Genomic DNA, 27,984 nt, shown 5'->3' on the forward strand with positions numbered 1-27,984 from the left:
AGCAACTCGGGCTGGTAGAGAATTCTGGGAGATGTAGTACAACCCTTCTCAGCCATAAGCCTATCCCATCGAGACGTCGGGACACCGAAAACTACAATTCCCGCCGGCAAAGCGGCTCCGGCCTCTCAGCAGACTTCTCTCCCCATGGCCTCTGTTCATGCCCCTGCCCCAGTTCTGGTACCTGGGGTCAAATCGGCTGTAGTGATTGACTCTCAGGGCACCCGATGCCGGGTCCCAGTCCACCTTTGCTACTTTGTCCTGCTCCCAGCCTGCGGGCGCTAGGCTCAGGGGCGCGGCGCATCCCTGACTCCGCCCTCACCGCGGGGGCCTCTGGGGCCTGGTCGCCATAGCGACGGGCTGTACACTACCACAGTTTCCCAGGCCGCGGGTGCTGGTTGCCCGCCTGCCCGTGGGTCATGGCCTGCCAGCAGTCGCGATACCACAGCTTCTCGTCCGCGTCGAGGTAGGCGCTGGCCGGGATGAGGGCAGAGAGGAGGGCTGGAGTATTTCTAGAGAGGGAAATGGCACTTGATAGGACCTCTGCACCTCCTGCTGGCCTCTGACCATTGATCTAGGGCTCCAGCACCACAGAGTCAATGGTTGCAGGAACGGTTAAAATCGGGCTGATTTAGCCCAGTGAAGACGGTACGTGCTAGCAAAAGGGCAGGCCTACTTTATCATTGCTAGTAACAACCAGCTTGTATTGAATGTACTATATGCCACATGCTTTATATACCACATTTTTAAACATTTTATTTTTGAGACAAGATCTCACTCAGTCGCCCAGGCTGGAGTGCAGTGGCACTACTACGGCTCACTGCAGCCTCGACCTCCCAGGCTCAAGCGATCCTCCTGCCTCAGCCTCCCGAGTAGCTGGGACTACAGGCATGCGCCACCACGCTCGAATAATTTGTGGGTGTTTCTTTGTTAGTTTGTTTTTTATAGAGACGAGGTTTCACCAAGTTGCCCAGGCTTGTTTTGAACTCCTAGACTCAAGCGACCCTCCCACTTTGACCTCTCAAACTGGGATTACAAGCGTGAACCCCCTGCACGCGGCCTATGTACCATATTTAATCCTCATAACAACTGTATAAAGTAGTAATATTACCATGTACAAGTAAAGAAATACTTTAGAAACCTGGTGAGATCATCCTTTGGGTAGCTTCTACCTGTACTTAGGTGTATAGCCTCTGGATACTGCAAAATATGACCAGCTCCATCAGCCTGGAAAGCCATATATATGGATTAAAACAAAAATTTTGGCTAAATCATTTTCTAGTTTTGGGACTTCAGAGAAGGTCCTTCAAGTTCCGGGCCTCAGCTTATATATCTCAAACATGGGAATGATACAGTCCACCCCACAAACATTGTTGGGAACATTTAGACAGAATATGTGAAGCTCTTACCACAGCTCTTGTATGTAAATAGGCACCCAGTAAGTGTTGAATGAATGTCGTGTCCCCCCCTCTACTCATTCCCAGTGGGAAAAAAAAAAAAAAAAAAACCACCACCCAACCCCAACTAAACTCTCAGCCTTCAGGGTCTGCTGCCTTGACAATGAAAAGCCTACAAAAGTCCGTAAGAGGCCGGGCGCGGTGGCTCACGCCTATAATCCCAGCACTTTGGGAAGCCGAGGCAGGCAGATCATGAGGTCAGGAGATTGAGACCATCCTGGCTAACACGGTGAAACCCCGTCTCTACTAAAAATACAAAAAATTAGCCGGGCGTGGTGGCGGGCGCCTGTAGTCCCAGCTACTCAGGAGGCTGAGGCAGGAGAATGGTGTGAACCCGGGAGGCAGAGCTTGCAGTGAGCCGAGATTGTGACACTGCACTCCAGCCTGGGCAACAGAGTGAGACTCCATCTCAAAAAAAAAAAGGTCCCTAAGAACAGGAAATGCCAATTTGATGATTTTTATCCAGAGTTAAAATTAGTCTACAAGAACCAGGCAGCAGGCTTGAGAAAGATAATTGTTGGGGCCAGGCATGGTGGCTCACGCCTAAAATCCCAGCACTTTGGGAAGCCGAGGCGGGTGTATCACCTGAGATCAGGAGTTTGAGACAAGCCTGGCCAACATGGCGAAACCCCGTCTCTACTAAAACTACAAAAATTAGCTAGGCGGTGGCTCATGCCTATAATCCCAACACTTTGGGAGGCCGAAGCAAGCGGATCACGAGGTCAGAAGATCAAGACCATCCTGGCTAACACAGTGACACTAAATGTTTCTACTAAAAATACAAAAAAAAATTAGCCAGGCACGGTGGCAGGCGCCCGGCCAAGACCCTGTCTATTAAAAAAAAAAAAAAAAAAAAAGCACAGCCAAGCACAGTGGCTCACCCCTATAATCCTATTACTTTGGGAGGCCAAGGTGAGTGGATTGCCTGAGCTCAGGAGTTTGAGACCAGGCTGGGCAATATGGCAAAAACCCTGTTTCTGATAGCAATACAAAATATTGGCCAGGCGCAGTGGCTCACACCTGTAATCCCAGCACTTTGGGAGGCCGAGGTGGGCAGATCATGGAGTCAAGAGATTGAGACCATCCTGGCCAACATGGTGAAACCCCGTCTCTACTAAAAATACAAAAATTAGCCAGGCATGGTGGCGGGCACCTGTAATCCCAGCTACTCAGAAGGCTGAGACAGGAGAATTGCTTGAACCTAGGAGGTAGAGGTTGCAGTGAGCCGAGATCATGACACCGTACTCCAGCCTGGCAGCAGAGCGAGACTCCGTCTCAAAAAAAAAAAAAAAGAAAAAGAAAAAGAAGGCCGGGCGCGGTGGCTCAAGCCTGTAATCCCAGCACTTTGGGAGGCTGAGACGGGCGCATCACGAGGTCAGGAGATCGAGACCATCCTGGCTAACACGGTGAAACCCCGTCTCTACTAAAAAAAAAAATACGAAAAAACTAGCCGGGCGTGGTGGCGGGCGCCTGTAGTCCCAGCTACTCGGGAGGCTGAGGCAGGAGAATGGCGTGAACCCGGGAGGCGGAGCTTGCAGTGAGCTGAGATCCGGCCACTGCACTCCAGCCTGGGTGGCAGAGCAAGACTCCGTCTCAAAAAAAAAAAAAAAAAAAAAGAAAGAAAATCAGCCAGGCATGGTGACGTGTGCCTGTATCCCAGCTATTCTGGAGGCTGAGGCACGAGAATTGCTTGAACCAAGGAGGAGGAGGTTGCAGTGAGCTGAGATCTCACCACCGTATCCCAGCTGCCTGGGAGACAGAGCAAGACTCTGTCTCAAAAAAAAAAAAAAAAAAAAAAAAAAAATACAGGCTGGGAGCAGTGGCTCATGCTTGTAATCCCAGCACTTTAGGAGTCTGAGGTGGGTGCATCATTTGAGGTCAGGAGTTCAAGACCAGCCTGGCCAACATAGTGAAACTCCGTCTCTACTAAAAATACAAAAACTAGCCAGGCAGTAGTGGCATGCACCTGTAATCCCAGCTACTCAGGAGGCTGAGGCAGGAGAATCGCTTGAACATGGAAGGCGGAGGTTGCAGTGAGCCGAGATCGGACTCCAGTCTGGGCAAGAGAGTGAGACCCTGTCTCAAAAATAGTAAATAAATAAAATTAAAAGCAAATACAAACATCATTAATCTACCATATTCCTTATTCACCAGGATTTAGTGACATATGTTGGGCCAGAGTCACTGTTTCTCTTAGAGACACTGTGGGTGTCCTCATCCTTTCCCTTTAAAGAGGGGCAGGATGATGGATAGGCTAGACCTTAGCACTGTGGAATATGTCATCAGGACCCTCTGCAAGGGACCTTCAAATTGTGCATTTTCCTGGGGCAGGCTTCTCCTCCCTATTGGCTTTTCTCCCTTCACACTCATAACCCTGGCACTTGGTGGATAGAACTCAGCAGCTTGCGTTCACTGAATACCAAGATACATTCCTGACAAACCCACTGCCTACTACCTCTTAAATAACTGAGCTTAAGGCCGGGCACGGTGGCTCACGTCTGTAATCCCAGCACTATGGGAGGCCGAGACGGGTGGATCACGAGCTCAGGAGATCGAGACCATCCTGGCTAACATGGTGAAACCCCGTCTCTACTAAAAATACAAAAAAATAAATTAGCCGGGCATGGTGGTGGGCGCCTGTAGTCCCAGCTACACAGGAGGCTGAGGCAGGAGAATGGCGTGGAACCCAGGGGTTGGAGCTTGCAGTGAGCCGAGATCGCGCCACTGTACTCCAGGCTGGGCGACAGAGTGAGACTCTGTCTCAAAAAAAAAAGAAAAAAAAATGAGTTTGGTCTAGCTTTGAGGTAGAAATATAAATGTTTCCCATTCCCCTCTGAGGGTTACCGTAAAATATTTAACATAATACATCCTAAGCTTTTTTTTTTTTTTTTTTTTTTAAATGGAGTGTCTCGCTCTGTTGCCCAGGCTGGAGTGCAGTGGCGCGATCTCAGCTCACTGCAACCTCTGCCTCCCAGGCTCAAGTGATTCTCCTGCCTCAGCCTCCTAAGTAGTTGGGACTATAGGCGCGTGCCAACACGTCTGGCTAATTTTTTGTATTTTTAGTAGAGACAGGATTTCACTGTGTTAGCCAGGATGGTCTCGGTCTCCTGACCTTGTGATCTGCCCACCTCAGCCTCCCAACGTGCTGGGATTACAGACGTGAGCCACCACGCCCAGCCCAAGCATCCTAAGCTTTTTGGATGAGTGTACAGGCCTTAGAAGGTGTTTGGTTTGCCTTGTTTTAGGTCTGTTTTATAATGTTGTCTCCTTTGATATTCAAAACTAACAACATCTGTTACCTACTAAACTTTTACATTCAACAGCTTCTCAGAATTTATAGAATTCCCCAATTTTCTTGCTTACCTTGCCTTTCCTGGTGGTTCCAGCATGAGCAAGAACAGAGTTTGGAGAATTGATTAGTCTTTTTTTTTTTTTCTTTTTTTTTTTTTCTTTTTTTTTTTTTTTGAGACAGAGTCTCACTGTGTCGCCCAGGCTGTAGTGCAGTGGCTCCATCTCGGCTCACTGCAACCTTCGACTCCCAGGTTCAAGAGATTCTCCTGCCTCAGCCTCCCGAGTAGCTGGGACTACAGGTACCTGCCACCACACCCGGCTAATTTTTATATTTTCTTAGTAAAGACAGGGTTTCACTATGTTGGCCAGGCTGGTCTTGAACTCCTGACCTCGTGATTTGCCCACCTCTGCCTCCCAAAGTGCTGGGATTACAGGCTTGAGCCACCACACCGGCGGATAATAGATTAGTTTTGATAAGAAGGTATTGATTTAACCCAGTGAGCACTTGGGGTTGATCTGTTATATCTTGTTGGTCTCCAAGACTGTCTTACACCCACACTCATCTGGGCAGACACTCTTCCTTCTCCTCACCAACTGCTTACTCCATGTGTTTTGCTCACACTTGTCCAATGTTGAGAGGCAATAGAGGACTAGGGTTTGGAATATTACTGCTCCATGGACTATAGCTGAGGAGCATTACAGGACAGAGTTTCTCAACTGAGTTCACATTAGGGCTCTCAACTTCCCTGGAGTTTGGGTAGTCCTAATCCTACTTTTATGGGCAAAGACATTGAGGTTCAGAGATGTTAAGCGGCATGCCCAAAGTCACCAGCAAGCAAGAGGAGTGAACACAAGATCTATCCGGCAACATAAATCACACACCCCCACCCCATGGATTGTTGGAATTACTTCTTCCTTTTGTTCCACCTGAGTCTGCCTGCCCACAGTAGCCCTCCCTGTTGGTCCCCAAATACCCTCCTAGGATGGCTGTCCTAAGAGGCTTGTCCCGTTCTACAGTCATAATGAACATCTAGCAGTTCATTGCAGTTTACATGGTATTTTGCATATCTCATTTTTTTTTATTTATTAAAAAAAATAGACCGGGCATGGTAGCTCACACCCGTAATCCCAGCACTTTGGAAGACCGAGGCGGGCAGATCACAAGGTCAGATCAAGACCATCCTGGGCAACATGGTGAAGCCCTGTCTCTAATAAAAATACAAAAATTAGCCAGGCGTGGTGGTATGCACCTTTAGTCCCAGCTACTCAGGAGGCTGAGGCAGGAGAATCGCTTGAACCTGGGAGTTATAGACTGCAGTGAGCCAAGATCATGCCATTGCACTCCAGCCTGGGTGACAGAGTAAGACTCTGTCCCAAAAAAAAAAAAAAAAGAAAACAAAAATTGACTGGGTGCAGTGGCTCACGCCTGTAATCCCAGCACTTTGGGAGGCCGAGGCAGGCGGATCACCTGAGGTCAGGAGTTTGAAACCAGAAATAAATAAATAAACAAATAAATAAATAAATAGAGGCAAAGTCTCACTATGTTGCTCAGGCTCATCTCGAACTCTTGGGCTCAAGCAACCTGTCTGTCTTGGGTTCCCAAAGTGCTGGGATTACAGGCATGAGCTACCATGCCCAGATACACATCTAATTTTTTTTGTTTTGTTTTCAGACAGAGTTTTACTCTGTCACTGAGGCGGGAGTGCAGTGGTGCGATCTCAGCTCACTGCAACCTCCACCTCCCAGATTCAAGTGATTCTTCTGCCTCAGCCTCCCAAGTAGCTGGAATTAGAGGCACCCACCACCACACCCAGCTAATTCGTATTTAAACTTCAGACCAGTTGCGGTGGTGGCTCACGCCTGTAATCCCAGTACTTTGGGAGGCGGAGGTGGGTGGATCATTTGAGGTCAGGTATTCAAGACAGCCTAGCCAACATGGTGAAACCCCCATCTCTACTACAAATACAAAAATTAGCTGGGCATGGTGGCAGGGGACTGTAGTCCCAGCTACTCAGGAGGCTGAGGAAGGAGAATCGCTTGAACCCGGGAGGTGGAGACTGCAGTGAGCTGAGATGGCGCCACTGCACTCTACCCTGGGTGATAGAGCGAGACTCCGTCTTAAAATAAATAAATAAATAAAATAAACTTCACAACTGTGTAAGATATGCAAAGCAAGAGTTGTCTCTGGCCGGGCACAGTGGTTCACACCGGTAATCCCAGCACTTTGGGAGGCCAAGGCAGGTTTATCACGAGGTCAGGAGTTCAAGACCAGCCTGCCAACATGGTGAAACCCCATCTCTACTAAAAATACAAAAATTATCCAGGCATGGTGGCAGGTGCCTGTAATCCTAGCTACTCAGGAGGCTAAGGCAGAGAACTGCTTGAACCCGCAAGATGAAGGTTGCAGTGGGCCGAGATCGCACCACCGCACTCCAGCCTGGGTGACAGAGGGAGACTCCGTCTCAAAAAAAAACAAACAAACAAACAAAAAAAAAACAGTTGTCTCCACTTCTTTGTGAAGAAACCAGGCTGAGAGATATTAAATGACTTGCTCAAGGGTAGTCCTATTGGAACCCCAGATGTCAGCCCTTAGACCCTATCAGCCAGTAAGTGCAGGATTCAGACTTACACCCCAGATCCTGGACCCCAGACCCTGTGCTTCTTGTCCTACAGCACCTGCCCTTTGTGTCACAGCCCCAGAGTGTGCCAGAGTTGTGTACGTGAAACCAACATTACAGCTACAGTTGAACACTGAACAGAAGTATAGGCCCATGGGGTTCTCTGGGTTCATGGGGGGATATCTTGCTGCTGCAGTAGTTGGTGAAATTTTGGTGATGAAAAGAATGTTTCTGGGAATGTAGGGCAAATGGTTTGGACCCAAGGCCAGGGACTTGCTTGGCAGTTTCTCTAGGAATCTGGAGCAGCACTGGGAAGACTCAGAGCCTAGCTCGGGGAGATGGCTATGCCTTGTGGATCTAGGAAGGATGGGGGTTCTTTCCCAACTCTGGACTCTGTCACCCACCATCAGCTTTCCCTTCTCTGTGCAGATTACAGCCACAACCTTCAGGAGTGACCATAGATGAATCCTTTATCACAGAAAACAAGAGTACCCAGAAACGCAAGCTTCTTCAGAAACGAAGGACGCTGGTTAGTGACAATGTTGTTTTGGAACCCCAAATATCAGTCCCCAGATCCTATCCGTCTCCCTTCCTGCAAACCAAGAGTACCACCTACCTGAAACATACCCACCTGAAACATGCCCACCAAGTGGCTTCTTCTCAGTCAGAGAGTATGGCTCAGAGAGGCCAGGCCCACCATGCTTTGGGAAGAAAGGTGTATACTGGCTGCCTGCTCCTCATCTGAAAAGCCTTCCCAGATCTCCCCAGGCAGAGAGAGAACTCACCTCTGCCCACAGACACCCCTCGCCTGCAGCTCAGCATTCTGCAGTGGACCTCACTTCACATCCCTCCCGCCAACACGCCAGGCACTGTGCTACCTGCTGGGATGGTCACACCAGATCTGCCAAGGTCCTTCAAGGCTGTGACTATATCTTTCTGTCTTTATGGCCCTAGTATCTAACAGGCTACCTGAATGGCTGCCAAATGTTGATAGCTCCATCATTGCTGAGTAGGTGTGTGAAGGCAGTAGGAAAGAGATACGTCTCTACCATGTTCACTCCAGATCTCTCCGCCATTCCTTTGTTTTAAAGTTTTTATATAAAAATGAATGCTGTACCAAAGGTATCAGAAGCGAAATGGGTTTTTTTTATTTTTTTTTTGAGACGGAGTCTCGCTCTGTGGCCCAGGCTGGAGTGCAGTGGCCGGATCTCAGCTCACTGCAAGCTCCGCCTCCTGGGTTTACACCATTCTCCTGCCTCAGCCTCCCGAGTAGCTGGGACTACAGGCGCCAGCCACCTCGCCTGGCTAGTTTTTTGTATTTTTTAGTAGAGACGGGGTTTCACCGTGTTAGCCAGGATGGTCTCGATCTTCTGACCTCGTGATCCGCCCATCTCAGCCTCTCAAAGTGCTGGGATTACAGGCTTGAGCCACTCGCCCGGCCGAGAAATGAAATTTAAATTGAAAAAAAAAAAAGAACTGGGTGCAGTGACCCATGCCTATAATCCCAGTACTTTGGGAGGCCAAGGCAGACAGATCACGAGGTCAGGAGTTTGACCAGCTTGGCCAACATGGTGAAACACCATATCTACTAAAATTATAAAAATTAGTCATGCATGGTGGTGCGTCTGTAGTCCCAGCTACTCAGGAGGCTGAGGCACAAGAATCGCTTTAACCTGGGAGGTGGAGGTTGCAGTGAGCCGAGATCACAACACTGCACTCTAGCCTGGGCAACAGAGCAAGACTCCATCTCAAAAAAAAAAAAAAAAAAAAAAAAGAAATGAATGCTGTTGTTTTTTTGAGACAGGCTTTTGCCTGTCAGGGTGCAGTGGTACAGTTATGGCTTGCTGCAGTCTCAAATGCCTGGGCTCAAGTGATCCTTCCACCTTACCCTCCCAAGTAGCTGGAACTATAGACACATGCCACCACACCCAGCTAATTTTTTTTTTTTGAGACAGAGTTTTGCTCTGACACAGGCTGGAGTGCAGTGGCACAAACACAGCTCACTGCAGACTCCACCTCCCATGCTCAACCAATCCTCCCACTCAGCCTCCTGAGTAGCTGAGACTACAGGAGTGCACCACCACACCTGGCTATTTTTTGTATTTTTTGTAGTGGATCTAACTACGTTGCCCAGGCTGGTCTTAAACTCCTGGGCTCAAGCTATCCTTCTTCCTTGGCCTCCCAAAGCACTGGGATTACAGGTGTGAGCCACCACACCGAGCCCAATGCTGTTTTTTTTTTTTTTTTTTTTTTTGAGAGTCGTGCTCTGTTGCCAGGAAGGAGTACAGTGGCGCCATCTCAGCTCACTGCAACCTCCGCCTCCCGGGTTCAAGTGATTATCCTACCTCAGCCTCCTGAGTAGCTGGGATTACAGGCGTGCACCACCACGCCTGGATAATTTTTTTTTTTTTGAGATGGAATCTCGCTCTGTCGCCCAGGCTGTAGTGCAGTGGTGCCATCTTGGCTCACTGCAAGCTCTGCCTCCCAGGTTCATGCCATTCTCCTGCCTCAGCCTCCCAAGTAGCTGGGACTACAGGTGCCCGCCACCACGCCTGGCTAATTTTTTTGTATTTTTAGTAGAGACGGGGTTTCACCGTGTTAGCCAGGATGGTCTCAATCTCCTAACCTCGTGATCTGCCTGCCTCAGCCTCCCAAAGTGCTGGGATTACAAGCGTGAACCACCACGCCCAGCCATGCCTGGTGAATTTTTGTATTTTTAGTAGAGACAGGGTTTCATCATGTTGGTCAGGCTGGTTTTGAACTCCTGACCTCGTGATCCGCCCACCTCGGTCTCCCAAAGTCCTGGGATTACAGGCGTGAGCCACTGTGCCCAGCCCCAATGCTGTCTTATTAAGTACTTTTGGGCTCTTGTTGATATGATCATAGGATTGTTATTAATCAGCAAATAGCCATTGTCCAAATCTCATAAGGGAAAAAACACATTTGAGTAAACTTACAACTCTGGCTCACAGTGGAACAGCATGGGTTTTCCTTGTGTGACCATGACCCTCGTGGGGAATTAGGAAACACATGGGCCACATACTTTGTGGGGCTGGCCCAACACTCCTGTGGGAGTGACTTCAGGGAGTAAAAAGCTGGGGTCAATATGGATTATTCGCAGAGACCAAGCGCAACCCAAAGACGTGATGACTAGGGGAGAGCCCTGAGGCTCCCAGGCAGCCTTCTCAGCTACCACCTTCCATGAGCCAGGCTTTTTCATTTCAACTTTCTTTAGAGCGACATCAACCACCAGGGGGCAGTGTTCCCTCCCGCCGTCCCTCCAGGGCCGCCTTCCCGTTTTTACCTACCGGGGGAAGCAGAGAGCGCGGAGCGCCCGGGGAGCATTGCGTTCCAGCCTACCGGGCGGAGATCCCTCAGCTGTTAATAACCTCACCAAGAATCGGCCGTGGCAGCTGGTTCTCCAGCTTCCACTCGCCTCTGCAAGCAAAGGAGGGTAGCCCCATTTTCTCCCGGTAGAAACAGTAGACAGAACACGAGGTCGGGTGTGGGTGTGTGTGTGTGTGTGTGTGTGTGTGTGTGTGTGTCAGAACACGAGGTCGGGGGTGGGTGTGTGGGTGTGTGTGTGTGTGTGTGTGTGGTGGTGGTGGTGGTGGTGGTGTTGTTTTGAGACGGAGCCTCGCTCTGTCGCCCAGGCTGGAGCGCAGCGGCACAATCTTCCCTCACTGCAACCTCCGCTTCCCAGGTTCAAGCGATTCTTCTGCCTCAGCCTCCCGAGTAGCTGGGACTACAGGCACGTGTAACCACACCTGTCTAATTTTTTGCATTTTTAGTAGAGACGAGGTTTCACCGTGTTAGCCAGGATGGTCTGGTTCTCCTGACCTCGTGATTTGCTCGACTTGGCCTCCCAAAGTGCCGGGATTACAGGCATGAGCCACCGCGTCAGGCCAAGGACTGGTCTTTCACAAGTCTGAAAAACCGCGGGGCACGGTGGCTCACGCCTGTAATCCCAGCACTTTGGAAGGCCGAAGTGGGTGGATCACCTGAGGTCAGTTCAAGACCAGCATGGCCAACATGGTGAAACCCCATCTCTACTAAAAATACAAAAATTAGCTGGGCGTGGTGGCATGCGCCTATAATTCCAGCTATTAGGGAGGCTGAGGCAGGAGAATCGCTTGAACCCAGGAGGCGGAGGCTGCAGTGAACAGAGATTGTGCCACTGCACTCCAGCCTGGGCAACAGAGTGAGACTCAGTCTCAAAAAATAAATAAAGTCTGAAAAACAAGGCCAGCTCACACTTGTAATCCTAACACTTTGGGAGGCCAAAGAAGGAAGATTGCTTGAGACCAGGAGTTTGAGACCAGCCTGGCAACATAGGGAGATTTCATCTCTACAAAAAAGATTTTTTAAACTAACCAGGAGTGGTGGTGTGCCCCTGTAGTCCTAGCTACTAGGGAGACTGAGGTGGGAGGATCTCTTGAGCCCGGGAGTTTGAAGTTACTGTGAGGTGTTATCGGGTCACTGCACTCCAGCCTAGGTGACAGAGTAAGACCCTGTCTCTAAGAAAAAAATAAAAAATAAACTCCCAGGTGTCTTCCAGGATTATTTTGTGCTTTTATAAAAATTAGGCTGGGCGCCATGACTTAAGCCTATAATCCCAGCACTTTGGGAGGACAAGGCAGGAGGATCTCTTGATCTCAGGAGTTCGAGACCAGCCCGGGCAACATAATGAGACCCCATCTTTTTTTTTTTTTTTTGTGAGAGAGAGTCTCTCTCTGTCGCCCAGACTAGAGTGCAGTTGTGCAATCTCTGCTCACTGTAGCCTCTGCCTCCAGGGTTCAAGTAATTCTTCTGCGTTGGCCTCCGGAGTAGCTGGGATTACAGGCGTGCACCACCAGTCCCGGCTAATTTTTGTATTTTTGGAAGAGATGGGGTTTCAACATGTTGGCCAGACTGGTCTCAAATTCCTGGCCTCAGATTATCCGCCTGCCTGGGCCTCCCGAAGTGCTGAGAATCAGGTGTGAGCTGGGTGCGGTGGCTCACACCTGTAATCTCTACTAAAAATACAAAAGAACTGGACGTGGTGGCAGGCACTGGTAATCTCAGCTACTCAGGAAGCTGAGGCAGGAGAATCGCTTGAACTCAAGAGGCAGAGGCTGCAGTGAGCAGAGTTTGCACTACTGCACTCCAGCCTGGGCAAGAGAGTGTGACTCCATCTCAAATAAATACATACATACATATAAACATACATACATAAATTACATCCATTTTGATAGTCTTTTTTTTTTTTTTGAGACGGAGTTTCACTCTTGTCCCCCCTGCTGGAATGCAATGGCTCAATCTCAGCTCACTGCAACCTCTGCCTCTCGAGTTCAAGCGATTCTCCTGCCTCATCCTCCCAAGTAGCTGGGATTACAGGCATGCGCCACCATGCCCAGCTAATTTTTGTACTTTTAGTAGAGATGGAGTTTCACCATGTTGGCCAGGTTGGTCTCAAACTCCTGACCTCAAGTGATCTGCCCACCTTGGCCTCAAAGTGCTAAAAGTTGCCCACCTTGGCCTCCCAAACTGCTGGGATTACAGGCATGAGCCACTGGCCAGGCCAGAATGGCTGATCTTTACTGAGTTCCTAGCAGGTTCCAGGGTCCATGTACAGCACACATTATGCTTTCTCTATTTCTCTTTTTTTTTTTCTTCGAGACAGTTTTGCTCTTGTTGCCCAGGCTGGAGCGCAATGGTGCAATCTCGGTTCACTGCAACCTCTGCCTCCCGGGTTCAAGCGATTCTCCTGCCTCAGCCTCCCAAGTAGCTGGGACTATAAGCACATGCCACGACACCCAGCTTTTTTTTTTTTTTTTTTTTTTTTTTTTGTGAAACTGAGTCTCGCTCTGTCACCAGGGTGGAGTGCAGTGGCATGATCTCTGCTCACTGCAAACTCCGCGTCCCAGGTTCACGCCATTCTCCTGCCTCAGCCTCCCGAGTAGCTGGGACTAAGGGCACCCACCCCACGCCCAGATAATTTTGTTTTTGTACTTTTAGTAGAGACAGGGTTTCACCACGTTAGCCAGGATGGTCTCGATCTCCTGACCTCATGATCCCGCATTGGCCTCCCAAAGTGCTGGGATTACACGTGTGAGCCACCGTGCCCAGCCTAATTTTTTTTGTATTTTTAGTAGAGACGGGGTTTCACCGTGTTAGCCAGGATGGTCTCTATCTCCTGACCTCGTGTCTGCCCACCTTAGCCTCGGAAAGTGCTGGGAATTACAGGCGTGAGCCACTATGCCCGACTATGCTTTCTCATTGCATCCTCACATCAATACACTGTGACAAAGACTACCATCATCCCTATTTTACAGACGTGAGGACTAAGGCTCAGAGAAGATGACATAGCTAATAAGACATCTGAGACTTAACCCCAGCCCTCTCTAACTCAAGAACCCACAGTCTTAATTATGAACCATGTTGAGAGATGTCTGTAAAAAACATCAGGGCTGGCTGGGTGTGGTGGTTCACGCCTGTAATCCCAGCACTTTGGGAGGCCGAGGTGGGTGGATCACAAGGTCAGGAGTTCAAGACTAGCCTGGCCAAGATGGTAAAACCCTTTATCTACTAAAAATACAAAAATTAGCCGGGTGTGGTGGTGGGTGCCCGTAATCCCAGCTACTTGGGAGGCTGAGGCAGAGAATAGCTTGAACCCAGGAGGTGGAGGTTGCAGTGAGCTGAGATCGTACCACTGCACTCCAGCCTGGGGAACAGAGCAAGACTGTCTCTAAAAGAAAAAAAAAGTCAGGACTGGGGGAGGAGGGATGGAGAGAAACATTAGTAAGGGGAGCAATGTTGCCATGGTAACCCTACCTGTCCCTCCCTGCAGACTGGTCAGTTCTCCATGGGTGGGCACCTGTCCCCATGGCCCACATACACCAGTGGCCAGACCATTTTGCAAAATCGAAAACCCTGTTCAGATGACTACCGGAAGCGAGTAGGGTAAGCCAGGGTCAGTCCCATGGTGAGTGGGCTGGCATGGGCCAGGCTTTGGGCCAGGAGACGGCAGGGGCGTGTGTTGCCCCAGACTGAGGGCACAAGAGCCCCGTGGGGGTGCTGGCCACATTATCAGCCACCATCCCCTGCAGGAGCTGCCAGCAGCATCCCTTTCGCACTGCCAAGCCCCGGTACTTGGAGGAGCTGGAAAACTACCTACGCAAGGAGCTCCTCCTGCTGGACCTGGGCACAGATTCCACCCAGGAACTAAGGCTGCAGGTCAGAGCCACAGAAGAAACTTGGGGAGGGCGGGGAAAGGGTGGGAAGAAGCTTCACCTACCGGCCAGGTACAGTGGCTCACGCCTGTAATCCCAGCACTTTGGGAGGCCGAGGCGGGTGGATCACCTGAGGTCAGGAGTTTGAGATCAGCCTGGCCAACATGGCAAAACCCCGTCTCTACTAAAAGTACAAAATTTAGCCGGGCATGGTGGTGGGCACTGGTAGTCCCAGCTACTCAGGAGGCTGAGGCAGGAGAATCACTTGAGCCCGGGAGGGAGCGGTTGCAGTGAGACGAGATCACACCACTACACTCCAACCTGGGCGACAAGAGTGAGTCTCCATCTCAAAAACAAAAAAAGCCTCACCTACAAGGTGACCACCTCAGACCTTGAGGGGATACCCACCTCTCCCAGCTCTCCTGGGTCTCCTTCCCTGAACAGAAGCAAGAAACATCCTATGAAAATGCCAGTGAGGCCGGGCACAGTGGCTCAGGCTCACGCCTGTAATCCCAGCACTTTGGGAGGCTGAGGCAGGAGGATCGCTTGAGGTCAGGAGTTCAAGACCAGCCTGGCCAACATGGATCACGAGGTCAGGATATCGAGACCACGGTGAAACCCCGTCTCTACTAAAAATACAACAAAATTAGCCCGGCATGTTGGCGGGCGCCTGTAGTCCCAGCTGCAAGCTTGAACCCGGGAGGCAGAGCTTGCAGTAAGCCAAGTTCGTGCCACTGCACTCTAGCCTGGGCGACAGAGTGAGACGCTGTCTCAAAAAAAAAAGAAAGAAAGAAAGAAAGAAAACGCCAGTGAGCAGGCAAGGCTGCAATGTGGATGTGAAAGTCTCCTGAGGCTAGAGTTTCCTCACCTGAGTCAGGTGGCCCGGATGCTGTGCCCAGTCCCTACAGCTCTGGGATCCCCAGTGCCCAGGTTAGGTCACGACATCAGTGAATGGAGCCTGATTCTGGCAGTTGGGCAAGCTGGGGTCACGCCGTGTTTGCCAGCCCAGTGGCAACAACCCCAAGCTTAAGGAACCAGCCCAGATACATAAGGAGGGAGGGAGGGAGAGATATATATATATAAGATCCAACCCAAATTCCAGTGTATATTAGGGAGAGAATCACCAAATCTGCTCAAACAAGAATGATGACAGATAATTCCTGCCTTTTACTTAGTCATTGACTAAAGCATTTACTGAGCACTGGCTGTGTGCAAGTGCAAGGCCCTGGGCTGGGGCCTTACATCGATCTCCTGAGCAGATAAGGAAGAAGGCATACCACTATGGTGTAGTGGGACTGGGCTTCAAACTCAGGGCGGACTCTGGAGACTGTGCTCATTTCAGTGAGCAATGCTGCCTCCAGAAACCTCCCATGCGTCCAAATGGGACAGGGGACCACACCCCTACTTGCATGTCAGGACGCAAGGGTACAACCTTCAATCTCCTGAATCTACCAGGCTCTAAGATGGGAAGAGGTTACAAGTGAGAGGCCAATGATACTGTGTCTAGAAGGCAAGAGGCTGGCTGCCTGGAGAGCCAGAGAGGGGCTCAGGCACAGAGTGGAGATCTGTCTATGGTCATGGCGGTCCACTAGGCCTCAAAGACAGCATCAGGACAGGCCTCCAGAGAGCTGCCCCCCAGGCTCCATGGCACTGTGAGGTACCCGGGTAGTGTCTAGGGCATTTATTTGAATATAAGTGACCTGGCAGCCTTACGCAGGAATACTACTAAGCCCAGTAAAGAAAAACACAGGACCAGGCACAGTGGCTCACGCCTGTAATCCCTCCACTTTGGGAGGCCGAGGTGGGTGGATCACGAGGTCAGGAGATTGAGACCATCCTGGCCAACATGGTGAAACCCCGTCTCTACTAAAAATACAAAAATTAGCCTAGCATGGTGGCGGGCACCTGTAATCCCAGCTACTCAGAAGGCTGAGGCAGGAGAATCACTTGAACCTGGGAGGCGGAGGTTGCAGTGAGCCAAGATCGCACCACTGCACTCCAGCCTGGGTGACAGAGCAAGACTCCATTTCAGGAAAAAAGAAAAAGAAAAATAGTTCCCCACTAAGGGTGGCAGCTGTGGGCCAGGAGATGATGGGTTCCCTTTTCTTGCCAGCCTTACAGAGAGATCTTTGAGTTCTTCATAGAGGACTTCAAAACGTACAAGCCATTACTATCCTCCATCAAGAATGCATATGAGGGGATGCTGGGTAAGAATGCACCTCCTGTCAGGCACAGTAGCTCGCACGTGTAATCCCAGCACTTTGGGAGGCCAAGGTGGTGGATCACTTGAGGTCAGGAGTTTGAGACCAGCCTGGCCAATATGGTGAAACCCTGTCTCTACTAAAAACACAAAAAAATTAGCTGTGCATGGTGGCACACACCTATAATCTCAGCTACTTGGGAGACTGAGGCAGGAGAATTGCTTGAACTTAGGAGGTGGAGGTTGCAGTGAGTTGAGATCACACCACTGCACTCTAGCCTGGGCAAAAGAGCAAGACTCCATCGCAAAAAAAAAAAAAAAAAAGAATGCAGAAATGCAGCTTCCCTCCTTGTCCCAGCCTGGAAGGGGTGGAGAAGATCCTATTCGACCTTCTGGCGCTCCACAGCAGGGCTGGGGCAGCTACCCAACTGGGCCTTGAGGTCACCAAAGCCCCTCAGCCATTCTGCACAGACTGTTCCGTTATAGGGCACCCCAGAGCACCTGACCACCCCTGTCGTTGAGAAGCACAGTGGAGCAGTCCCTGTTGAAAATAGAGTGAACCCCAGGAGAGAGTGAGCACCTCTGGGAGTCAGCAGGCTCCCCTGCCAGGCTCAGGAGGTACAGGGCATGGTGCAGCTGCAGGACTTAAGGCTGTAGGGGAAAGGACATGGGAGACACCCCGGTCTTCATCTGAACTCTGCCCTTGGTTTAAAATCAAGTGCAGGAAGGCCTGAAACAGGGACCATGACTTTGAACAAGGCATGCAGAGATTATTGGGGTTTGCAAGTGACATAGCCACTCACCCATGACCTTAGGGTCTGTGTCTTCTGTCCATGGCCCCAAAGCAGCTCTCCCACCTGTCTCTGCTTAGCCCACCAAAGGGAGAAGATCCGGGCTCTGGAGCCCCTGAAGGCCAAGCTTGTCACTGTGAATGAGGACTGCAATGAGAGGATCCTGGCCATGAGAGCTGAGGAGAAACATGAAATCTCCCTGCTCAAGAAAGAGAAGATGAATTTACTAAAACTCATCGACAAAAAGAATGAGGAGAAGATTTCGCTGCAGAGCGAGGTGAATGGAAGTGGTGTGATGACCCCGAATTCCTGCCAATCCCACCACAAGGGTGACCCCCTACCCCGCTCTGCCTTTCTACAAGGAGTGACACACTGAGCCACCACCTTACCCCCAGAGCCTTGCTAACTCCACCCTCTGCCCTGCTGCTAGGCTCAGCACTTTCCCCAAAGGGGGAAGCAGTGGTACCTTGCTGAATTCTCAGAAGTGGCCAATCTTCTTCTTCTTTCACCTTTCCTGTTCGCAGGCCCTAATGGGGCCACCCAGCACCCAGCCCACTCCCTGGGGTGACCGACTGCATACAGGGGTTCAAGGGCAGCCCCTGACCACACAGCCACCTTCTCCACAGGTGGCCAAACTGAGGAAGAACTTGGCTGAGGAGTACCTGCACTACCTCAGTGAGCGAGATGCCCGTAAGATACTCATCGCAGACCTGAACGAGCTGCGGTACCAGCGGGAGGACATGTCATTAGCCCAGTCCCCAGGTAAGCCTGAATCAGGTTTCTCTCTTCTCTGAGATGCTGGAGGAGTCTGGTCTCACTCCTAAGCCCCATTCATTCAACATTCCTAAGACCTGCTCATTCCATAACCATTCAGGGGAGAGATGTCCCTGCCTCTCCCAGGGCTATGTATCTTCTAAGTTGAACTGAGAATTGTAGGAACACAGTTGGTAGCTGAGGCAGCCTAGGCTCCTGGTGGGCTGGACAGGCCTGTTACTCAGTTTCCTGGGCTTCTAGACTTTAGCCTGAAACCCTAGGCTGGTAGCACTGTGGGCAAGACCCAGGGAACCCCAAACGGGAAGGGCAGAGGGCTTCAGGCAACCCGAGAAAGCCAGGGTGACAAGGGCTGGCGGGCCCCCTCCCCTGGCAGGCATCTGGGGGGAGGACCCTGTGAAGTTAACCCTGGCTCTTAAGATGACCCGGCAAGACCTGACCCGCACGCAGATGGAACTCAACACCATGAAGGCCAACTTCGGAGATGTAGTCCCTAGGAGGGACTTTGAAATGCAGGAGAAGACCAACAAGGATCTTCAGGAGCAGGTGCTGAGGCAGGCAGGCAGGGCCAGGAGGGTAGGACGGGGTCTCACAGGTGGGGGGCCAGGGCCAATGTCCTTGCCCACAGCTGGACACCCTGAGAGCCAGCTACGAGGAGGTTCGCAAGGAGCATGAGATCCTGATGCAGCTGCACATGAGCATGCTGAAGGAGCGGGACCAGTTCTTCTCTGAGCTGCAGGAGATCCAGCGCACTTCCACGCCGAGGCCTGACTGGACCAAATGCGAAGGTGAGGGCAGCCAGCGGGGCCCCAGGTCCTGCTTACATGTGGGCCCAGACTCCAGCTCCCTCTCCCCACATGCAGATGTGGTGGCTGGGGGCCCAGAGCGCTGGCAGATGCTGGCTGAGGGCAAGAACAGCGACCAGCTGGTGGACGTGCTCCTGGAAGAGATTGGCTCAGGGCTGCTGCGGGAGAAAGAATTCTTCCCTGGTCTGGTAGGGAGGCCCCAGGAGTGGGGCTTGGGCCAGAGTCAGAACAGCCATGCCCTGCTGCTCAGACGAGCTTTCGGGGAACCAACTGGGGCTCTTCCCTGCTTGCGGGTGGGGCCACAGATGGGTCCAGAGATGAGCTGATATCCTCCCTACTAGGGTTATGGGGAAGCCATCCCTGCTTTTCTTCGGTTTGATGGCCTCGTGGAGAACAAGAAGCCAAGCAAGAAGGATGTGGTTGACCTCCTCAAGGATGCCTGGAAGGAACGTCTTGCTGAGGAGCAGGTCAGATCTCACCAGCCACTCTGGTCCAGCGTGGTCTTCAGATCCAGGGTCCTCTGGAGGTCCAGAGGTGCCAGTGATGAGGGCCAACCAACCGTAAGGCAGGCTGACTGAGCATTTCCTCAATCCCGCAGAAAGAGACATTCCCAGACTTCTTCTTCAATTTCCTGGAGCGTCGCTTTGGGCCCAGTGATGCCATGGCCTGGGCTTACACTATTTTTGAAAATATCAAGATCTTCCACTCCAACGAGCTTATGAGTCAGTTCTATGCAGTCTTGATGGGAAAGGTGAGCTGGGGCCTATTCCCCTTGGGGAGACTGAGAGGGGTCTTTGTCCCTAGCATAGACCAGCTTTGCCCCCAACACTCCCAGGAAGAGCAAGTGAATAATGCTTCTCTCCTTATAGCGGAGTGAGAATGTGTATGTCACCCAGAAGGAGACAGTAGCCCAGCTGCTGAAGGAGATGACAAATGCTGACAGTCAGAACGAGGGGCTACTAACCATGGAGCAGTTCAAGTGAGAGGCTGGTCCAGGCCACCCCCAACTCCTACCCAACTGTTCCTGCATCTGCAGGGAAAAGGGGCACCTGGTGGGAAGGGCCACAGCCTTGGAACTCACTCCCTTTTAAGCACTAGGGAGAGGCACAAGCAGGCCTCAGCAGGTCCCTGTTGGCCCTCATGTCTCCCCTACAGCACCGTCCTCAAGAGTACCTTCCCTCTCAAGACAGAAGAGCAAATCCAGGAGCTGATGGAGGCAGGGGGCTGGCATCCCAGCAGCAGCAATGCAGACTTGCTCAACTACCGCTCACTGTTTATGGAGGTGGGTATGTGGGTCTGGGAACTGGCCTGGCCCCTGCCCCAGCCTTGGTTGGACCCAGGCCAATATGCCCTCCCCCTGACTTGTGGCCCATCCCAGGATGAGGAGGGCCAGAGTGAGCCCTTTGTGCAAAAGCTCTGGGAACAATACATGGATGAGAAGGATGAGTACTTACTGCAGCTAAAGCAGGAGCTGGGCATAGAACTGTGAGTGACCCTGACCCATAGGCAAGTCCCACAGGCTGGGCCCCTGAAGCCCCTGGGTCTCCCTGTGTACCATGCACCATCCACTGCTCAAGCTCAGCACAGAGGAGGGCACCTGGGAGTCTCGGGCATGGAGTGGAGGAGTCAGGGCCTGTCACTCTCTTTTCCTGTGGGGCAGCCATGAGGAGGTGACTCTGCCCAAGCTGCGAGGGGCCCTGATGACCATCGACCCCAGCCTGGACAAGCAGACTGTGAACACCTACATGAGCCAGGCCTTCCAGCTCCCTGAGTCGGAACTGCCAGAGGACGGTGACGAGAAGGAAGGCGGCGTGGTGGAGATCCTCCAGACTGCCCTGGAGCGGCTTCAGGTGATTGACATCAGGCGTGCGGGACCTCGAGAGCCAGAGCCTGCAAACTAGGAGCCTGTGGGCAGCCTGCGTGCTCATCCTGCTAACCCCTAGCTTTTAGTATAAAAGCGTTTGTCTAAACCCATGCCATCCTCCAGACTGTGCTGGGGAGTTGTGGGGGGGAATCAGTCCTTGCCTGGCTGACCCCAGGACATGCACCAAAATGCAGAATATTCTGTTTATGACACTTTATTGATGCTGGGGGGGTGGGGAGGAGACCTGGAGAAATATGTGGGGGCAAGAGGCCCCAGGTGGGGACAGGGAAAGTGTCGAGGCCTGGCCACTACTAGGCAGGGAAGACAGAGTTGCCACTGTACGCACAGGGGATGAGCAGCTGCCGGTACTCCAGGGGCAGGTGCCGCTCCACTAGCACGTGCAGTGAGACTTGGTCGGTGACCAGGCCCTGCCTGCAGTGGAGGAAGAGAAAGGACAGGCAGAATCAGCGCCAGAGCTCCCCCAGCCAGCACCCCCACACCTTCCGCCCTCTCACCGCCGCATCAGCAGCTCCAGGTCCTCTGGCTTCACAGTCTTGCGGCCAGCATGAGCAGCAAATACCTCCAGGTCATCACAAAGATGCTGGAAATATTTATCTAGGCTGCCAAGAAGGTGGGGATAGAACAGGCTGAACAGTCTGATCATGACCTAAGGGGTTCCTCTCCCTACTCCACGTGCCCAGGACTCACCACTTCTCCACCATCTCAAGAGCCTTCCTCTCCATGGGCATCTTGGCAAAGAAGCTAAAAAGTTTCACATAGTGGCTCAGTCCAGCCTTGTGGGGATCTTGCCGGGGCCTGGGGCCGGTGGTCCGGGGCCTAGGGGGACGCCTGACCAACAGTGGCTCTGTAGGCTCTGAAGATAAGCTGAGGGCAACAGTGGACAGAGGGAGCTGAACTTGCCTCAGGAGGCCCTTATTCAAGGGCAAGTCTTGCTGGCTCCTGCTGAGGCTGGGGACCATGTGGCCCTTGGCCAGCCAGGACCAGCAGCCCTGACCACCTGCTGAGGGGCAGCTGGGTCAGGGGGCCACAAAGAGGCCAGTCTTTCCCTGGGGCTCTGTTCCTCCACAGTCGACTTGACATCCTAGTTCAGGCTTATCTATATTGATACCTGCTTGGGTCCATGACCCCAGGCCTTAGAATGGACAGTCTCTTCCCTTACTCTACTGCTGCCTTTCCCAATTCTGCTAATCGTCCTCCAGGAAGACTTTTCTGACTACAAACCGACCACATACTTTCCCCTTTCCCCTCACCAAGGCTCCTCTAAGCTCTGGAGGCAGGGGTGTTCTTGGTGAGCTCTCCCCAGCCCAGCTCAGGCTGCCCTGCTAGGTAATCATCTGCATACCCATAGGAAGGGGGAGGACCCTATGTACACAGCGTACCCAATGCTCCCTTCCCAAGAGGCCCATGAGGAATGGGGTTGTGGGATCTTACACTGCAGCACCAGGCGGTGGGGCTGGCTCAGGAAACTGATGATGTCGCCCGGCCTGGAGAGACTCAGGGGTGCTCGAGGCCAACTCTGGACTTGCTACAAAGGAAGAAGGATGGGGTCACAGGAATTCCGGGCCTGACCATCTCACCCAGGCCAGCACAGCCACAGTATTTCTGTCCTGTTTCTGGTGGAACCCATCTAGCTCCAGCCAAGCGGGTGCCCCTCAGAGTCTCCCTGAACCCCTACCACCACCAGTGCCCGGAAACACAACCCAGGCAAGGCCTTTCTGTGTGCTGGGGCCTGAACACAGCTGTCACCAGTCACCCCCTGCACTGGGCCTCTTACCTGCCCTGCTAGAGGCATCCTCATCCCCTGAAGATGCTCCTGGCCCCTCGGCCTCAGCAGTCCCCTGGGATCCCTCTGCTTCTGTCACCTGTGTGTGTCCTTCGGGCTCTTCTGCCCTGCTGGGTCCTTGTGCTCCTGTTGCCTCCATTTCACTCACACTCACACCTTCTTCTTCCATCTTTTTCTCTGCCTCTTCAACTCCATTGTGTAAGGGCTCTACTTCATCTTCTCCGGAGACACCACTGCTGGTGCTCAGGAAGCCCAGAGCAAAGGCATCGACCTCCTCTGCCTCTCCTGCCAGAAACTGGGCTGGTTTCCCAGGGCCTGAGTGAAGGGAAGAGAATACAGGCTGGAGATGCAGCAGGCCAAGGCTGCATAGCGCAGAGAAGGGTAAAGATGGACTAGCAGAGCCAACCCTGCCCACTGAGGAAAGACAAAGCCAAAGGCAGCACCGGGACATGGATCTGAAGTCTCCTGGCCCAACATGGACTCTGCTCTTAGACGAAGGAGGCAGCCATAGCCAGGGGGCTCTAGGGGCACAGAGGGGCTTGTAGAAGGAAAACCACCATCGTCAACTCTCACCCAAGCTAAGTTTGGCTCCAGGCCATCGGCGCCACACACTCACTATTGTTCTGCAGCCCAGGCCCACTGCTCTGTGTCCTGCGACCTGCAGCCTGCTCAGCGTCTTCAGCCCCAGTGTGAGGCGTGCAGGGCAGGGAGTGATACACGTTGGGGGAGCCAACGGTGGGCTGAGAGAAGGGCTGGGTGTCCTCCAACACAATGTCTGTGGGCAGAGTAGTAACAGGTTTTGAGGCTGTCACATGGAGATCAGGGGCCAGCTGGCTCTCAGCTTATTCCAGGCCCACTGGCTGCTACTCAGCATTGCCAGAGCCTGGACAGTGGGCTGCATGAGTTCGCCCTGAGTGGCCTTCAGAGAAAGAAGACGATCTAGCACGTGAGGCCTTATCTCCTACAGCCCTCCTTGCTTACCTTCCTGTTCCTCTGCCTGGCAGTCCCAAGCCCCCACAGCTGCCCACCCACCAGCTGCCCACTTAAAAAACCTCTTCGCTGCTTGTTCTGCTCCTTCTTCTCAAACTCTCTTCTTACCCTGGTGAACTTGTTTTCTGCAATCAGGCTCCCAGGTCAGCTCGAATTGGCCAGCTGATCCTGAAACCTGGCCCCTTTCAAAAAGTTTCAGCCACCACACCACGCCCCTTTCCAACCTCCAGCCCTATAGTTTAAGGATATGGGGCCCTGGGAGACACCAAGGGACCAAGGTAAGGGGCCCCCTGTGGAAAGAAAGCAGAAATTCCTTGTAGACCCACTGACCAGAGTTGCTCGCTGTCCTTGACCCCACCGAGAGGGGTGCAACCCTGACTCAGCATCACCTCCTATCTGTCATGGCAGGGAGAGTTTTCCCCAAAGGCCAGCAGGGGAAAACCTCAACCTTACTTGGAGGAGCCAAGGAAGTATCTCGCAGATCCCGCAAAAAGGCACCCACATCTACAGCTCGGCGGGCGGGAGGTCTGCGGGCCAAGCCAGGCCTCTGAACTGACTGTGGCTGAAGAGGTGTGGCAAAGGTCAGGTTGAGGGAGCTGGTGAGAGGAGGGAGGCACAGAGGAGTCAGGTACCTGAGACCCAGTTTGCCCAGAGATCCCTCCATCTGCCCTGGGGCTCTCATCTCTTAGAACAGAGCCAACATGCTGTGAGGCTAAAACTGGCAGGGAGTAGTGTGGCCAGATTCCATCCTAGGCAGCACCTCCCTCCCCAAGCCTCTCCTCCACCCACCCCAAGAACAGCACCTGGTGAGGGAAGAGGCATCAGCATTCCCTTGAGGCTCTGTCAGCAACCGGCAAGATAATGTAAAAGAAGAAAACCATGGTAAGTGATCCAGGCCTGTGAGGGCCCTCTCTCAGGACTCCTCAGCCTCTCCAGAGGACAGGACGGAGAGGGTAGCAAAAGTGGTGTCCAGGGCCTCACCTTGGGAGAGAGGCAGCCCCTGGTCCACTCCCTGCTGAAACATCGACAGTCTCAGCCTCTGTTTCCTCCTTCCAGGGGCCAGCAGACCTGGAGCCAGGGTTGTGGAGGGCTCGAGCTCAGGAAGTTGCAGCTCCAGGCTATAAGAATGGAGCTTATCTCAGACAGGCCAGGAAGTCCAATTCTGGCTTTTGCGACCCTCAAGAAACTCCCTGACTAAGCTGCCCATAGCACAGTCCAAGGGGGTGGAGTTCTGTGTACCTGCCGCGACTGCTCTCTCTTCTGGAGGGTTGGACCACCTGTGGTGCTGGCACTGGCTTCACTACCGACTCGGGCATCAGGATGGAAGATTCTGGGGCTGCAGAAACACCAGGGAGAGGGTGGGGCTGACAGAACAGGTCACCCTGAATGAAAGATACCACAAGACTGGTGTTGGACTGGTACCTAACTCTGACCGGCAGGCCAGCACTCACTCACCAGTTAGTAGGATGTTCTTCAGCAGCGTCCGAGGTGTCTGTTCCTCCAAGTGCCCCCTGGCCTGAACATGGGCCGATCTGCCAATAGACTATCGGCAAAAGCACCAAGCAACCAGTCTGTCCGTTTGCCTTGAGATTTCCTCAAGGTGGGCTCCAGAGCAGAGCTAGACCTTAACCCCCCTCCCCGAGGCAGCCAGGGCCCTTTGGGGTCAGTGGGCGGGGGTACTTACCCTGGCTCCACGGGAACGCCCTTTGGCTATCATCTTTGTTTGGCCACTCAACCTCCTGGAGGAAGCCGTTTCAAGCAGGGCTCTCTGGGCTCTGCGTAAAGACCAGCAGTGCTGAGAATTACAGTGAGGAGGGATAGAGAACATAGAGACATGCCTTCATCTGGGTCTTGGTATGAAGGCTTTTTCCCTCAGGGCAAGGGACCCAGAAACCACTTGCCCCTACTGTCGCCCCTGTTCCCAGCCCTATGTCAGCAGTGTGGACGAAGAAGACCCCTGGGGTATGGGAATAGAGACGGCATATGAGTGAACCAACCAGGAGGGGCTGGGAAAAGCTTCTCAGAGATGACTTCAGCATAATCACAAAGGGTAAGTAGGGGATAGCCACACAGACAAGAGGAGTAATTGGAAGAGCATCCATCCCAGACTGGGAAAGGCTTCTCAGAGATGACTTCAGCATAATCACAAAGGGTAAGTAGGGAATAGCCACACAGACAAGAGGAGTAATTGGAAGAGCATCCATCCCAGACATGAAAGTAACAATCCATGAAGGATATTAAAGTATTTCAAAATCTTTTAAGAACCTGGTACCGGCCGGGCGTGGTGGCTCAAGCCTGTAATCCCAGCACTTTGGGAGGCCGAGACGGGCGGATCACGAGGTCAGGAGATCGAGTCCATCCTGGCTAACACGGTGAAACCCCGTCTCTACTAAAAAATACAAAAAAATAGCCGGGCGAGGTGGTGGGCGCCTGTAGTCCCAGCTACTCGGGAGGCTGAGGCAGGAGAATGGCGTAAACTCGGGAGGCGGAGCTTGCAGTGAGCTGAGATCCGGCCACTGCACTCCAGCCCGGGCGACAGAGCGAGACTCCGTCTCAAAAAAAAAAAAAAAAAAAAAAAAAAAAAAAAGAACCTGGTACCCCAGACACCTTAGTCTCTGGGTGTTCCCAGGGCGCAGCTCCCACCTCATGGGTGTAAAACCTATAATGAATGGCTTCTCATTCCCTATAAAGGAACTCCATTGTCCCAGTCTGGCAGATGTCAACGTATGCATTCGATGCACCATGGCTCACCACAGCCCTCACCCACCGCCACTCCCACCAAGTCAGGCCAAATTCCCTGCTCCTTAGCAAAGCATCTTCCAGTTGCTGCCTCCCAGCTTCTGCCCAGGCTGTCCTCTAGCTCCTTTCCCATTTCCAAGCTGGGGACAGTAAGACGATGCGCAGGAACAGTGGGAACCCTCAGGCAAAAAAAAAAAAGTTCAGGGCAAATGCTTAGGCGAACCCTGGCTGGTTTGAGGAAAGCAGCCTAGAGAATAGAGCAGAAGGTGAGATTCTGAGCGCCTATCCTCCATCTCCAGTGGCCGAGCCCTCAAAGACTTGGGATCAGTCAGGCTCTGTGGTCCCGAGGCCTGGCTGCTGGAGCCCTGGGGGCAGGGGCACAAACCGCTGGCCCGGGCCCGGCTAGAGCAATAGAGCCAGTTCTCAGAGTCCCAGGCCCTGCTCCTCTCTGAGACTTAGTTTTCCTCTCGAACAGAGTCGGCCCTGGGTCCCACCCAGACCCCACTCCCCAGTCCCTCTAGTTGCTCAAGTACTCGGGGAGCCCCCTCACATACCCAGCCCGAGCACTCCGGGGTCGCCGCGGGGTGCGCGGGTCCGCTGTATCCAGCACGCGTCGCAGCAGAGTGCGCGGTGTAGGGTCACCGTCAGGGTTGTGGTCAGCCATCGTCTCGGCCCCGGGCCCTCCTAACCGCCCAGCCAGCAGCAGGGTCCGCCTTCCCGCCGCCACAGTTAAGCTAACTCTCGCGATGCTCCCGCACAGCCCCACGGGAATTGTAGTTCTCGCCCTACCACAGCTCGCGGGGTGGACGGTGATGGTTGCAAACTCGGTCTGCTTTGGAGGCAGCCTCGCTGCGGGTAAACCTCGGTTAATGTAATGCAAGCAGCCCAAGTCTTAGCTTCTTCATCTGTAAATTGAGGTTAATACCCACCTAACAAGGAGCTTATAATGATTCAAGGAGTTAATGTTTAACTCATAGAGTCTAAAACACGGTAAGCCAGGGCATTGGTAACTAGCAATTGCTATTATTAGAAGGCTCTCTCATTCCCATCTCTCTCTCCGAAGAGGAGGAGAGACGCTTGGGCCAGGAAAAAGGATTTTATCCTACATACGACCTAGTTAGATTTGCATTTGCAGGCTAGGCGGTGGCTCACGCCTGTAATTCCAATACTTTAGGACACCGAGGCAGGAGGATAGCTTGAGCTCAGGAGTTCGAGAGCAGCCTGGGCAACATAGTGAGACCCCTACCCCCTGGTCTCTACAAAAAATAAAAATAAATTAGTCAGGCATGGTGGTGCGCGCCTGTAGTCCCAGCTAATTGGGAGGATGAGGCAGGAGCATTGCTTGAGCCCAGGAGTTCAAGACTTCAGTGACTCGTGATCGCACTCCAGTCTGGGCAACAGAGAGAGACCCCGTCTCAAAAAATAATAAAAGTATTTTGAAAAGA

At 52.5% G+C, this 27,984-nt stretch overlaps 2 protein-coding genes across 8 annotated transcripts; one reads left to right on the forward strand and one right to left on the reverse strand.

Moving 5' to 3' along the window:
- Positions 1-91: 91 nt before the first annotated feature.
- On the forward strand, positions 92-21,204 carry TSNAXIP1 (translin associated factor X interacting protein 1). 6 transcript variants are annotated; one of them, XM_007993927.3, is made up of 16 exons: positions 94-463; positions 7,793-7,892; positions 14,193-14,305; positions 14,452-14,578; positions 16,688-16,781; positions 17,646-17,842; positions 18,192-18,327; positions 18,713-18,882; positions 18,965-19,124; positions 19,200-19,330; positions 19,484-19,609; positions 19,741-19,893; positions 20,012-20,121; positions 20,298-20,424; positions 20,521-20,627; positions 20,803-21,204. In XM_007993927.3, exons 1-16 carry the CDS (start codon positions 417-419, stop codon positions 21,041-21,043), a joined length of 2,139 nt encoding a protein of 712 aa, XP_007992118.1. In that variant the 5' UTR covers positions 94-416; the 3' UTR covers positions 21,044-21,204. The 6 variants fall into 6 exon arrangements, with proteins under 6 accessions (XP_007992120.1, XP_007992117.1, XP_007992122.1 ...); XM_007993926.3 differs by having other exon boundaries at positions 93-463; positions 18,965-19,330; XM_007993929.3 differs by lacking the exon at positions 20,521-20,627 and having other exon boundaries at positions 92-463; positions 18,965-19,330; positions 20,803-20,897.
- On the reverse strand, positions 21,205-27,984 carry CENPT (centromere protein T). 2 transcript variants are annotated; one of them, XM_007993922.3, is made up of 13 exons: positions 27,094-27,984; positions 25,485-25,575; positions 25,256-25,343; positions 25,040-25,136; positions 24,782-24,918; positions 24,604-24,640; positions 24,254-24,396; positions 23,427-23,585; positions 22,802-23,125; positions 22,459-22,552; positions 21,715-21,768; positions 21,522-21,626; positions 21,205-21,438 (listed from the first exon to the last, which is right to left on the reverse strand). In XM_007993922.3, exons 1-13 carry the CDS (start codon positions 27,201-27,203, stop codon positions 21,318-21,320), a joined length of 1,560 nt encoding a protein of 519 aa, XP_007992113.2. In that variant the 5' UTR covers positions 27,204-27,984; the 3' UTR covers positions 21,205-21,317. The 2 variants fall into 2 exon arrangements, with proteins under 2 accessions (XP_007992113.2, XP_007992112.2); XM_007993921.3 differs by having other exon boundaries at positions 21,715-21,891; positions 27,094-27,978.

The sequence above is a fragment of the Chlorocebus sabaeus genome, chromosome 5, assembly GCF_047675955.1.
Source record: "Chlorocebus sabaeus isolate Y175 chromosome 5, mChlSab1.0.hap1, whole genome shotgun sequence".
Lineage (NCBI taxonomy): Eukaryota > Metazoa > Chordata > Mammalia > Primates > Cercopithecidae > Chlorocebus > Chlorocebus sabaeus.

Coding starts and splice junctions, on each gene's coding strand:
- TSNAXIP1 (XM_007993926.3), top strand. CDS start 417: ATGGCCTGCCAGCAGTCGCGATACCACAGCTTCTCGTCCGCGTCGAG. Junction 464..7,792: donor AGCTTCTCGTCCGCGTCGAG/GTAGGCGCTGGC, acceptor TTCTCTGTGCAG/ATTACAGCCACAACCTTCAG. Junction 14,306..14,451: donor GACTACCGGAAGCGAGTAGG/GTAAGCCAGGGT, acceptor CATCCCCTGCAG/GAGCTGCCAGCAGCATCCCT.
- CENPT (XM_007993921.3), bottom strand. CDS start 27,203: ATGGCTGACCACAACCCTGACGGTGACCCTACACCGCGCACTCTGCTG. Junction 23,586..24,253: donor TACTTCCTTGGCTCCTCCAA/GTAAGGTTGAGG, acceptor CTCTGCCCACAG/ACATTGTGTTGGAGGACACC. Junction 21,892..22,458: donor CCACCGCCTGGTGCTGCAGT/GTAAGATCCCAC, acceptor TGTTGCCCTCAG/CTTATCTTCAGAGCCTACAG.